A 13943-nucleotide genomic window follows, 5' to 3' on the forward strand; every position below is an offset into this window, starting at 1 on the left:
TCTAAAGGATTAAATCTTTTGGCCTGTACTTGTGATTTTGGGTCACATTTTAGCTGAGAGTCCACTTAACATGCAAAAGGCCATATACTATTAATAAAATCAAAAAGCTATTAACAAGCATGGATAATTTAGAAGTTCTTTTGTATAGAAATGTCACATCATAAGAAAACAAGTCTTAGGTGCACATATAACCTAAGTGATGAGTGAGTTGTATGCGAGGGTTTAAAATCCTGCAATGTTCCATAAACTGCTTGTGTCTTCTTCAGAATGAGAAAAGAACAAAAAAAAAAAAAAAAAAGAAGAAAGGAAAGAACAGAGTATTATGTAAATTCCTTTTCTGCTTTTATTGCATATATATTTCTAAATAAATGCAAATTGTTCTATAACTACATAACAGATCAAAACAAGAGATCAACCACTCATCCATTTCTTCTCTTCCATGCTCATTTTATGCTGATTTACTGATCCAGCAGAATAACTGTCATTTTCAGTAAACTGAATACCTGTCTTAAAGAGCAGACATACCTTATTTCCCACTGTGTTCACTCACTAGTGTCCTTTGTACATTTTTATTATTCACTTGATGGTGGATATTAAAAGTCTCTTTAGACTAGCTAGCTTCAGAGAGGTATATTTAAATTTATTTTCTAGGACACCCGTGGGTAGGCCCAGTAACATTTCTCACCAAATGCTTCGGGCATTCCATAATAGATAGTTTGCAATATCATGTGTTACCTTTGTATGATAGTTGAAAAAAATCATTAGATTTCCATACTGTAGGGATGTGGCATTCAGATTTTCACACTTGGAGGAAAACCAAAGGTTTCAGTGAAATTAAGAGATGAATCTCTAAGTATGGATGGCAAAGACTGCCTTTTAACTAGTCAGAAAGTGCATGACGTGTATTGATAAAGCAGTCTTAAAACTGGTTTTTGTGAAACAATGTCATGATTTTGAGCATTTAATCTTTTACCATAAAATTTTACAAGGTAGATGAATATTACTGTTCTTCTTTTTCCAGTAGAGGAAACTGAGGCAAAGACACATTAATATAAGAAGGGTCATAAAGGATAAAGTCAGTAACAAGATCAGGAAAAGAACTTAAGTGTCCCAATTCCCTTTACCATGAAGCAATCTACATGGAAATTGAAACCTGGCTAATTCCAATATTTGTTCCTACGAGGTGGCAGACCACAACTGAAGAGCTGTCATTTTAACTCTGTGTCAGTGCATTATGTGATAATGGGAAAATTCCTGGTTGTACCTTGCCTTTATTCCTCTGTCTGTTAAAATAAGGAAAACAATACTGATCTCCTTCACAAGTGCTTTGAAATTTCCTAATAAAAAAGGCCCTACAAGGCCTTTCTATGCCTTCCAGACATTCTCAATACCACTCTCAATTTACTAAAAGGTACATTTTCATCTAAAATAACACATTTAGCTTTTTTGATTAAAAAAATTCTCAGCTGAGAAATGGAGACAACTGCCTGACAAATCTGGAGAACTGTCACAAATGGGAATTTATAGAGAGCATTTTCTTTAACTGTACTTCTACATTAGTAATTTTCTTTTTATTTCTATAAAATAAATGAATAAGAGATCAGAGAGTTCTGTGGGCTTAAGCTCTGGGAGGATGGAGAACAGCAGGCCTGCCAAATCCCTGTATAAACTATACTACATGAATGAAGTAGAAGGACATTTTTCTTAATGTCTAGGAAATAAAAATGTATGGTTCTCAGCACAATGATTCTTCTCCTGAGAATACAAACTAGAGGAAAAGAAGCCAATGAAGCTGCTCCCTCCCATCGCCGTGGAAGTTTGATAGTTTCTCACTGACACAAGACTCACAGTTCCACACTGCTGGCTCATGGCCCTGTGGTGCAGCTCGTGAACTCCCTCCTTGCTTTGCACAGCTGACAGCATCTGGCCTTTCCCCACGTGCCTGGCCAGAGCTGGGCCTAGGGGAGGGTTTGGGACTTCAGAGGCAGGCTAGGAGAGAGCACTGTGATGGGGAATGTGGTGGGAGACACTCTCCCCCAGGAGAGAGGAGGCACAGCCATCCATGTGGTGGAAAGGTGCCTCCCTACCTGCCTTCACCTGTGTGTCAAAGCCTTGCTCTTTCTGCCTATTCTCCCGTGTGTGCCACACTCAGTTCATCTGAGGGGGTCCTCTCCCAAAATTACAGCTGGTTGGACCAACTCAGTGAGATGTCTCCTGCCTCACCCTGGGCATGCTATAGAAAAGATGCTGAAATGACTCCAATTTGTTTAACCAGAGCTTGCAAAACTGGCTCAGATTGGGTTAATATCCCTAAAAGTGCCCAGATGCTGCTTCTTCCTGCTTGTGATACTAAATCAAATGCAGCTGCCTCTTAAGCAGCCACCTCTGCAGCAGGATGTTGTAAAAGTGTCTTTTATAGCCCAGGCTTCAGAACAGGGCATCAAGCTACACCCATCTCCAAGTACAAAACTACACACTAGAGTGTAAGAACCTGCTGGTTTAAGCTGTTCTGCAGCTCTTCTGGCATAGCAGCTGGCACTTCAGCAGTTCTCCATTTAGGAGAAAAGCTCATAAAACACTCTCTAGGAAAATAATTGCACATGGCCCCTTGTTTCTGAACTTCTTTAATCTTTCTATGAGATACAGCAACCATAATTAAATGCAATATTCTGGATGTCAAACTGAAATTCATGGCTTTGATAAATATTAGGCGATTAAGCTATTTATAAAATATATAATTTGAAAATCTGGCATTTAATTTTACATAACTATTATTTCTACCGTGCAAGGGCTGCTCTCCACTTGGTTCAGCCTGCTAGAAAAGAAAATTAATATGGATGTTCATCTGAAAGTTTAAAACTCTTAAAAAATTCAAACGAACAGAGACAAAGTCTCCTTGGGAAGAAAGCAGTGTAAAAATACTCTTACAAGTGAAGTGACTTCATTATCCCCTTTGAAAATGACTTGCTTGCTTTGTGAACAACTCCCACTGCAAATCCTGGAAATCTTACTGACTCTTCTGAGAAAAAGAACATTTTCTATTTAATGGTGCAGTTAAAAAAGCTCATACCAGAAGGTCCACCATGTTAGGCTTATTATTCCTCAGTGTCTTCACAGCATGGAATACGTCAACGGCCCTCTGATGTCGAAGCATTTCACAAACAATACTGATTGCACAAAATGTCCCACTGCGGCCACCTCCATTCCTGCAGTGAAAGCGATAAAACGGCTCCGTTACAATGGACTCTGTGTCACAAGTTTGTACAGCAACAGGGATGGCTCCAGAAGGCATGAGTTCCAGCAGGGAGAAACCACAGAACATTCCTGCCCCAAAGGCTGCTGAATTCTAGGCAAAACATGATTTTTAATTGGAATTGGCATGCTGAAAGATCTCAAAGCTATGATTCAGAAGTCAGCAGGCTGAAAGCCTGGAGGGAATTGAATGGCTGAGTTTTGCACCACCCTTCAGTGAACACTGGAGACAGCACAAAGAGGATGCTAAAATAAGGATAAAGTACTTTTAGTTTCAGTTCAACACTGCTTTGCATTGTAAACACACATGGCTGTAATGAGCATCAGGCCTGGAAATGCCACACAGAAAGCGAATCTTTGAGTTCTTTTATTCCAGATTCTGGTGCTTTCCTCCTGGACACAAAGGCATTTTGGAGGAACTGCAAAAGCACCAGAGGTCTCATTTGGGGGAGTCCTGGTGGCTGCACTTGGTATGGCACTGGGTGGTGCTGCCATGTCTCCCTGGCTGATTATCTCAGCTCCTGGCAGTAGGAAGAGGGGCTGGCTGCCTGGCAAGGACTGTTTCTAAAGGCAGATGTATTCCCCCTCCACCCACAGTTATCAGAGGATGAGAACCCGAAGCGAATTCTTAACAAAGTAGCCAGGCACAAATGTTCATATACGCGATCAAATACAGTATTTAATAATACTTTATCCCTGATTATTTTTAATCTTCAAGAGAATCTCTTTCTTTCTGGAAACCCCATTATTTCTACACTTATTCTAATCAGAATCTTTAGGCTGTGCTTCACTGGAAATAATAAACCTTAATAATTACCAGAGTGCAGACTAGTTAGGTAGCAGGTCTTTCAAACAAGCTTTGCAAATGGTTGATTTTCAAAGGAAGATACAACGTCGCACATCTGTCACATCCAGGCACTATGAAAAGAATGCTCTCTGCTGCCAAAACAGTGCCTATATTGTGGGACTGTTTGAGAATTTTAATTAAAATAAAGTCATTTAAAAGGATTATATTAGAGCTTTTTCTTTCTTTACTGCCTGGAAGTGACGCATGTGTGATGTTGTACAACTATTTAATATCATCAGCCACCTCAGAGATAACAGTAATTTGCACTTCAAAAGGGTCTTTTCAGCTAAAGATCTCAAAACATTAATTAATCACACTGCACAATGCTCCTTTGATGAAAGTATTATTATCCCCATACTACAGATGGGGAAACTGAAGAGCAATGACTTGTTCAAGGTCAGTGATAGTGGGAATTATTAATACATTCTTAGATTTTCCTCCATCGTTCTGACACAGGATCACACCTTCTGAACATGGTTTTCCTGTTAGCAGGTCCCTTCTCTATCATGGCAACATCTTTAAACAGATGTTTAGAGGAAGACAAATACAACGTCAACCGCTGAAGACTCAGCCTCAAAACATCAGGTACTTCTGAGGGCAAAAGCACATACAAGTATTAAACTGTATCAAAAGAAGGATGGTGGCAGAGTGGATGAGAGTCTGCATCAGTGGAGCACAAAGTCACAGGAGGACAAAAATATATACCATTATTAGAGAAAGGTAAGGCAATTACAGGATCATTGTAACTGGTCTATCATACCACTTTTACTCCTGTGCTTTATGCCTGGAAAATGAATCACCCCTCCAAAACTACTTATTTCTATGGTCCTTATCTGCAGAAATAAATGGTACATTGTTCTGAAGGCACATTTTTGATTTACTGCGAATAAGTATGCAACTTTCCCATTTGCAAGAGTCACTGGACATTTTTATATAAAATAGAGTTAACTCGAACCCATCATCTTTTCATAGGGCTCTAACAAAGGACAGATGGGGAGACTCATGAATCTACATTAAAATTACACAATTCCTCTTGCATTCGAAGCTTTTAAATGAGCAGTTGTATTATTTATTCAGTTACAGATTAGATAGATGCCTCTTCACCTCGTTACAAATCTTCTAAAGCCTGGCACAAATTTGGTGACAGTATTCCCTTATTCCTCTCTTCCGTTTCCAGTACTTACAAGCAATGTACGACTGTGCGTCCCTCTCCCCCGTTGTATTCCTCCTGCCACTTATCCACCTGACGGATGAGCTTCAAGAAGGAGCGTTTAGAAACTGGAGTGTCCCTGTACATGGGCCATCCCAGGAACTGGAACTGCTGCACCATCCGATAGCCATCCTGGGGCTGCAGAGATCCGGACAAAAGCAGGAAAAGTAACAGGATTTTGTTGGCACGTAATTTAGGTATTTGCAGCACTAAGGGAAGTTGTTGAAGCAGATGATTGCTGACAAACTGCTAATGTAATTTCAACTGCCCTTGAGGATTTATGACTTTCAATTTCCAATGGATTTATTAGAACAAGAGTTTTAAAACAGACTGCTATACAATAGACTAAAATATAGCAACAGTACATCTGCACAATCAAGCAAATAATTAATTAATAAGATAGGAGGAACTTGGTAGGAAAGACACAGCTGTGACTTAACTTCAATTATATACTGTTTTCATATATAAGCTTCAGTGTTTTTAAGAACGTTTATGTGTTTCTGTCCTTTTTTTACAAGAAAGGTCAAACCCTCTCAAGATATTTTGAAGCAGGAAACATTAAAAAAACCAAATGGAATCCTGAGATGTTTGTGGCTTATAAAAATATCTAACTACATTTTATTTTATTGTGTTCTACTGCAGCAGTCAGAACCCCTCTGGTGAAACGCTACTGAACGGTTGCTTTATGGTGATTTAAAATAAAAAAGGAGCACAGAACAAGTGATAGTGGCAGAAAACTACAGTCCTTTGAAAAGGGCATAATAAACATGCACATCAAAACTGGTTTTGTAGTCTGGAGTTTGCCACTTCTGTGCAAAGTGAGGGCATTTTAGTGCCACTCCTAAAATGAACAACACACAGAAATGTTGACATTATATTTTATTCTGTAGAGTAAGAAAGAGTTAACAGAGAGGATGTAAGATTAACACGATATGGGAGTAAACAAAACTGGATGCAGCATTAGGGTGTGCTCTCTAATTGGTTTTGTGTGCTTTATGTCACACTCTAGAATCTACTGATTTCCTGTCCTGTTTCTTTCAGCTGATGGACCCTCTTCCCAAAGCAGATCAGCCAGACCCAGTGCTTGCTGAACGTCACAGCCTGCTGGAGACTGTGTTTTTTATATTGTCACATTTACTGCAAATGCCAGGCCTTCAAAGTATTAAAGAAGTATTTGAAGCTTTAAAATCTGCTTCCCTGTGTGTATATTAACATGTTTTTGGTGTCTTTCCCTGTCCAGTGAGCTACCAGGTCCCAGGGAAGTTCTTGATTTTTTTCTGAAGGGAGTGCTGCTTATTCCTAACTACAGTTTTTTGGTGGTTGATACGAGTCCATTGCAAAGGCTCCCTGAATGGGAACAGGTACCTGGTCTGTGGTGGAATCTTTTCCCCACTTAGCTTTGAAGGACATGCCTTGTTTAGTCTTCTGTCAACTTTATGGGAGCATAAAAGCTGGATACAAGAACAATCTGCTTGCCCTTCTGAAGTGGTTACATATGTTATGAAGTGTGGTTAGTGGGAGAGGATCTTCACTAAGAGGCTGGGATTGCTATTGAAAACCATAACTAGCATTGGTGCACAGCTTTCTTCGCATAACACAGGATACAAATATACAAGATGGCTAATTTCAGACTATTGAAAACAGCACTGATTTCAGCATTTTTTGGATATCATAAAATCTGAATAGTGCATTTATTTCATTTGCATTTAACAGATTTGAGATATGTATTAAATTTTTTTTTTACTTATATTATACATAGAAGCCTTTTTTCCTCTCCATGACTGTGCTGTGACTCAGTATTGCGCCATTGCTTTCAAATAAATATGCTGAAAAATGAAGATGGTTCTATGTGAGTTTAGCTTTCATTTCTATGATTTGAGTAGACTCAACTCATCTACTGAGACAAAATTGTTTTGCAAATAAGATCCTTACTCTGGCTGCATTATAAATTCTGAATATCCGGCTGATGATGTCTTCTTCTAAGTCAGCCGATACAAACTCCACCTGAATAGGACCATGCCGGTGGACTCCATTTTCTGGCCAGTACTGAGGACAGAGCTATAGGAGACCATGGACAAAAAAGAACACAGTTAATCACCTTAAATTTCATGTTGCTTCAACATACTTTTCTGTATTTTAATCTGTCACACATGTACTACTGGAATTCTTGCACAGTATCTTTATAAAATACACGATGCACCAAGTTCGGTTTTGAGCACTCTGCTTTCATAATGCTTTTTCATGTACCTAACATGCTGTTCCTTGCTGCTGTACTTTCAGTGTCTGGTGTTTGGAGTAAAACACTTCTGACACTCAATGTTAGTTCTACAATATATTAAGACAAGACAGGGAGAGGCTGACAAATATTGTTGTATCTTGGAGGCAGTGGAGGCTAAAGACCAAAGGCCTGGGACCTCCAACTGCCCTGAATAGTTGCTAATAATTCAAACTGCATGTGACTTATACTAGGAAAGGTACATAAATTCTCAAAACTCAGGATTTAACTTTCACATGTTTCACCCGTGACCAATGATATTGGCTAATATTAGCATTGCATTAAACTTTCAATAATTGCTTACTTTCATCTTATTAGCAACACCTGAAAATATTAATTATGCTTTCTTCAGTTCTCAGAAAAAATTACTTCTAGGTATCTAAAGATCACAAAGTAAAATTACTATTATCTTGCATGGTTTTAGTGTCTAATAATATGACAATGGCTTAATCCAGGAACCAATTACCATCTGTGTTAATACTTTAAAGATTGAATCAACACTTTGCAAGAAGGTTTTTGAAGCTAGAATCTGCCTGTCCATTTTTTTTTCATGAAAATCGTAATGATTTTTTTTTTTTTTGCCAGGGATATTTAGAGCAGTTCGAGCATGTAGCTTTTGTAAGCATCCACCAAAATTAAATATGAACTCATTAAATTTTGTTTGCTTGCAGAAGCATTGATGTCATATTTGGAACTTTTTATTTCAATCCAGTAAAACAGCTGTCTTCATTCTGCTGCATTACTGTTGGTGATCCAGAGCTGAGCTGACAAATCACATTTACTCCAGATGTTGCTTTGCATTTCTTACAATACTTAGTCCTCAACAAAGCTGTTTAGAGATGACTACATTTTAGGAAAACATGATAATTTACTACACCAATTAAAAAAGAAAACAGGGTCTGATTTACAGGAGATCACTTTAACAAGTTAAACCCAGAAATTTTAAGCAGGAAAATATATTTTCGTTTTTTTTAACCCTCCCTATGATGTGGTCTGCTGAGACAATTGCTTTCCAAATATTGTCTAAATCTTACACAATTTTTTATTATGAAATATGCTGGTGTACAGGATAGCAAAATGCAATGCATACAACTGTTGCAAATGCCAGTGCTCAGATCATTTAACATGTGCACAGTTTAGTACACATCTTTCAAATACACAGGAATACAGTTCTAACAGATCTCTGAAAAATGCTTAAATGATAATAAGCAGAGCTGTTTGCTGGGGCTGTTTTAGGAAGCTATGATTTTCAAGTTCTAAAGAAACCAAAAGCATTTAAGTCTGCACATTTTGTATGCAAGTGATGCTAGCAACTCTCTTCAAGTCAGAGCCACTGTGAAGGGTTGAATTTCATTTCCCAACAGAGCACAACAATCCACATAAATGGTAATATCTAAACAGAACTGTAAACACTTCATATATACATAAATAATAATCATAACAGTAATTATTAATAAATCTGAATGTAATGTGTGTTTTTAATAAGCTTTGCCCTCTCTCCACTTCTGTTTGCTCTGAGGGTTTTGAGATTTATTCCTAATGAAAAGATTGTTACTCACATTAAGAGGTAAAAGGTTTAACATACTGCACAGGCAGGTGCATTAACTGCATATCCCAATAGTTTTTAAATCCTGTGAGGCTAATACATGCTTGGAATAGCCATGCCCTATTGTAAATTCAAAACACAGCCAACAAATTAAAAAACACTCTGTTCAGCAGTCCCTAACAGTCTGTCTCCCTTGAGTCTTTCCTTATTCACTCAGAAAATAATCTTAGATTCATGAATAAAAGTTTTGTCTTTCATTTCTATTTTTCCTCCCTGTAGACAGTGCAGGGCTTAGAATCAGAAATTCAGTCTTTAAAACAGTGTGTGGAATTCCTACATGTTTCTTTGAAAGACCAAAAGTAAGATCAGTATCTTTTAAAAAAAAATTCTACATGTTAAAAAGAAGAGGAAACATTTTTTAAGTATATGCAATACCAAACAAAGGTAAAAAGATTCTTGATCATTAAATGACCTGCAGTCTGCTCTAAAAAATTACAATTGCTCTTAACCAATAATTAACAAATATTTACATATTAAGAATCCAGATTACCACCACATTATTCCAGCAGAGGGCTGGTGCAGTTTGTTGGAACTAAGGAAATTATATCTTTGTAAGAACTTGGAATTGTGCAGTTGTGAGCCAGGCTCTGGGACACTTAGTGATTAATCCTAGTGATTAAATTGCCAACCAGTAGGTTCAGTTTTCCAATTTTCTGAACAACATGTACAGCATGTGCAACTCTTTTGTAAGGTAATTACATTCCCCTACACGTTTTGTTGCCCTCTTTTCTGCTCCAAAGGACACTTAGTTTCCAATCTTTAGCTCCTCTCTCCTAGTTTACTTCCTATCTCCTTGCTAATGACATCATTTTGTACAACACGCAGCACAGATTTTCACACTGGGAACACCAAGGTGACTGACCTGTTTCAGGCAGGCTAAGGAATAGCTGTTGGCTTCCGTTTATGATTTTGTCCACTAGAGCATTTTTCAGACTTGAGTCAGAATTCTACAACCATAATTTTTGGGTTTTAGCAGCCCTTTCCGAAACATGTTCTCTTACAATAACTTATAGGTGCATGCACTTAGGTGTGTGTGCACTAACAGTTTGGAGGAAAAGCTGCTGATTTATTCCTCTTCCCCTGTGAGTATCTGCAAGCTACAAATCAGTGTTTTAGTGTGTAAGTATTTAATGTTGTTTTTACAAAACTAATTACATCCTAAAGCTGTTCTGAAATGCTGAGGCACCAGCACTCATCTTTTAAATTAAGCATTTTTCTGGACTTACTTGTGCAGGATCCACATCATTCAACATAACTACTGAAGTGCAGTGATAATCTAGGACCAGCCTCCAGAAATCTTTGACGGTATTTGGTAAGGGATGCTGTGTAACTATAAAAGCTGATGGTTGCTTGTAGCTCTGCAAAGAAGTAACAAGATGATGAGAAGAATGGCAAGAGAGAAAAAATCCATTTAGCAGAATGTCAGTCATAGCCCCAAAACTTCAGGACTGAAAGCATTATTTCTATTTTCTGTATAATTAATATATTGTTTTCAGCTCTTTCCTGAGATCTTATATGCTTCAAAGTTAATAAACTGTATTTGGGCAGGATATAACTTCTGCAAACGTTATATTTCTAAAATGTATTTCATGCCACAGGCATAAAATAAAATCATCAGAAGCTTTTGCTTCCAATGTAACTCCTACAAGATTTTGAGCAACGGGTTTGTTTTGAGCTGTTAATGGACAGATTAATCTCAGCTGTTTGCATTTAGCTCTAAATTTGAATGATGCCTGTGAAAGGAAATATCTAGTTGTTCTTCAGAAATATTGTTGAAATTCTGGTCTATCTGACAGCAGCGAAGATACCCAGGGGATAAATTTCAGTGCTCTTTGTTTCTTTTAGTACCAGAGTATGTCATTGACTGAGCTGTTTGCTGGAACTTTTCCATTGTGGATCTCAAACCAGCATTTTCACTTACATCCTTCTGAGTGTTGAAAGCTACCATGGCCATACTGGGGCAGTTGTTGGGAGAGGGTGCCACTGCCTTCATTAAGGAGGGTGGAGAAGTCTCTACATGCCTTGAACTGAACCATTTGCAGATCCAGTCAGATCAGCTACTGCAGGCAAATGGTTGCATTCCTGGGGCTGTCCTGTGCAGGGCCAGGATTTAGACTTTGACTAGGCAGGTGCCAAGAGGATGGTGCCAGACTCTTTTTGGTGGTGCCCAGAGAAAGGACAAGGAGCAATGGCCATAAGATAAACCACAAGAAGTTCCAACCTCAGGGTGAGGAGGAATTTCTCTATACTGAGAGCGACAGAGCACTGTAACAGGCTGCCTAGGGAGGTAAAGGAGTCTCCCTCTCTGGAGACATTGAACATCCACCTGGACACGTTCCCGTGTCACCTGCTTAGGGTGACCCTGCTTGGGGGTCAGACCACATGATCTCCAGAGGTCTCTTCCAACCCTAGCAATTATGGGATTCGGTGATCCTTGTGGTCCCTTCCAACTCAGGATATTCTATGATTCTATGATTGTTCTTTTCACAGACAGTCACTGAAGAAACCACAAAAAATGATTCCACTGTGTTTTGGGTACTGATGCAGACATGCAAAATTTTGGTTCTTTGTTTCAGCACATGGCAACCAGTAGGTAATGATGCTGCTCCTACATTAGGCAGATGCTTTCTATCCTACAGGTACTGCCTTGCTGGAAGGTTCATGCAGATGAAAGATGTCCAAAGGGGTCTCCATTAATCACTCAATTAGAAGCCTCAGCAGTTTTTATGGGAAAACTATTCTCAAACTCATTCTGATACTGAGTAACAAAAACTATCCTTGCTACCCCTTTTTCTTGAAGTGAGCTCTAAAACGCTTAAATGAGGTGATTCAACAACACCTCAATGGATCCAAGTGGAGAGAGGGAAACAATCTTGCTTGCTGGAGATTGAGTGTTCAGAGAGATGGACAAATGTTTGCTCTTGTCCATCAGTGCAGGGATGCTGCAGAAGCATGCTTCAGATGGAAAGCAACCCATATCACCTCCTCCCTTGGAGCCTTTTGCCCAGACACAGGTCTGTATGTAGCCCATCATTTCAATAGTGAAGAAGGGAAGCATCTTCAAATAGAAGCATCTTATTAAGGCCCTGCTCTTTCTGAGCATTAGTTAATTCACAGAACAAAACAGGACTGAAGTCTCCAGGAAAGAAGACAATGTAATGGCACAGTCACAGACCGCAGATTAAGGCAGCTCTGTTCTAATATGAAATGTCATTGACCTACCGTGAGAAGCTAGACAAGTCAATTACACTTCTGTTCTCAGTTTCTCTATATAGATAAACACAAAGACAAATTTTCCTACATTTTCACAGGAGTGTTTTGAACTTCAGCTTATTTTAGGAAAAGGCTTTGAGAACTTGGAAGGAAAGAAATGAAAAAACTGCAATAAACTGTTATTACTCTAGCTTCACTTTTTAAAAAGGCCATTTACAATGTGTTCCTCCCTTACTAACCTCTGTTTTCTTGTTGTTTATGTGTTTGACAAACGTAATGACTATAGCTGTAAATTGTCAAAAATAGGCTATAAATATCTACAGACTGTAAAGGCAGTTTAAGTGTCTTTTTACTGTTACTCCATTACAAGGATTACAATTGCCATAGATGCATTTGGGAAAAAACTCCACACACACATGAAGAGGAACCATTCATTCAAACAGAAATAAACAGGAAGGTCTAAAGTAATGGCTTGTGTACTATCTTGTGTTGACAGACAATTATTTTTTTTGTTAATTACCATTTAAATTATAAACAGAGGGAACTGAAATATTGCTGCAAACCTTATTATTCTATTTAACTGCCTGTATCTCTTAATAGGTAACTCTTGTTTTCCTAGGCCAGATGGTTAAAAATTCAAGCACTAGGGAGAAATCCAGACACATTTAATTTATCAGAACTCCCTGAATTGCTCTCTGAGCATGGCTTTGGAACCTTGGCTGTGACATAACATATGTGTGATCCTAAATGTACTTGGGAGTTTAAAGATTTTGTGCCATGCTTCTGGGAAACAAAACAAGCTAGAAGGTTTTCCTTCTTATGCTGACTCCATTTTCTAGCACGGCTCAGTTTGGAGGGCTGCTTATTGCCGTTTTATTATTAATGATGTGGTGGAGACTTACATCCATCAGTGCAGCATTGATGTAGTTACTGCTTTCCCCATCTATCGTGATGAGGAAAGGCAGGCATCTGTCTGGAGGCAGCACATCCATACAGCGATTCTTTTCGTGGTTTCGCGGCAAAAGAGCGATGCTGCAATCTTCAACACGCAGCGTTGGAGTCACCATATTTAAAGTCTTTCAAAGAGAGTAAACAATGCAACGGAAAAATTAACACAGCAGTGAAAGCAACACAAAATATTTAAGAATAGATCAGCTCAGCCTTCAGCTTCAGTGGGAATCAATATGCAGAGAAATGAAAACACATCACAGTCAGCAGGGTTTGGAAGCAGAGAAAGCCTGGAAGCACACGATTATGAAAAATAATCTCAAAGACAGCTGCGGAATAGCCTGCCTTCTGGAGAAAGGACAGTGGAAGGACTGACATGCTTCCCTTGAGTAAGAAGAATATTTTACTACTACCCCACTGCATTATTTTATGATTCAGCATAACTCAGTAGAGATGCGTGACATGCTATTTTTCCCTTTTTTGCCGTCTTTCCCTCATAGACCTGTTACAAAATTCATATGGCTATAAAAACTTAAGCATAAGTCTTCACTATAGCTGAACTCTACAGCTTCTAAGCCATGTAAGCCACTAC

General features: G+C 38.6%; 1 protein-coding gene across 6 annotated transcripts in view; it reads right to left on the bottom strand.

Annotated features, from left to right (window-relative positions):
• The window catches only part of PTPRM (protein tyrosine phosphatase receptor type M), a 445383-nt gene that overhangs the window by 2082 nt on the left and 429358 nt on the right, over positions 1–13943 (bottom strand). For all 6 annotated transcript variants that reach the window (XM_053979855.1, XM_053979842.1, XM_053979831.1 and 3 more), the window contains 5 exons: positions 13306–13479; positions 10417–10548; positions 7242–7367; positions 5284–5447; positions 3071–3206 (listed from right to left, as the gene is read on the bottom strand). In XM_053979855.1, coding sequence (XP_053835830.1) covers positions 3071–3206; positions 5284–5447; positions 7242–7367; positions 10417–10548; positions 13306–13479 — 732 coding nt within the window. The remainder of the gene's footprint in view (positions 1–3070; positions 3207–5283; positions 5448–7241; positions 7368–10416; positions 10549–13305; positions 13480–13943) is intronic.

This window comes from Vidua macroura, chromosome 1 (genome assembly GCF_024509145.1).
Source record: "Vidua macroura isolate BioBank_ID:100142 chromosome 1, ASM2450914v1, whole genome shotgun sequence".
Classification (NCBI taxonomy): Eukaryota; Metazoa; Chordata; class Aves; order Passeriformes; family Viduidae; genus Vidua; species Vidua macroura.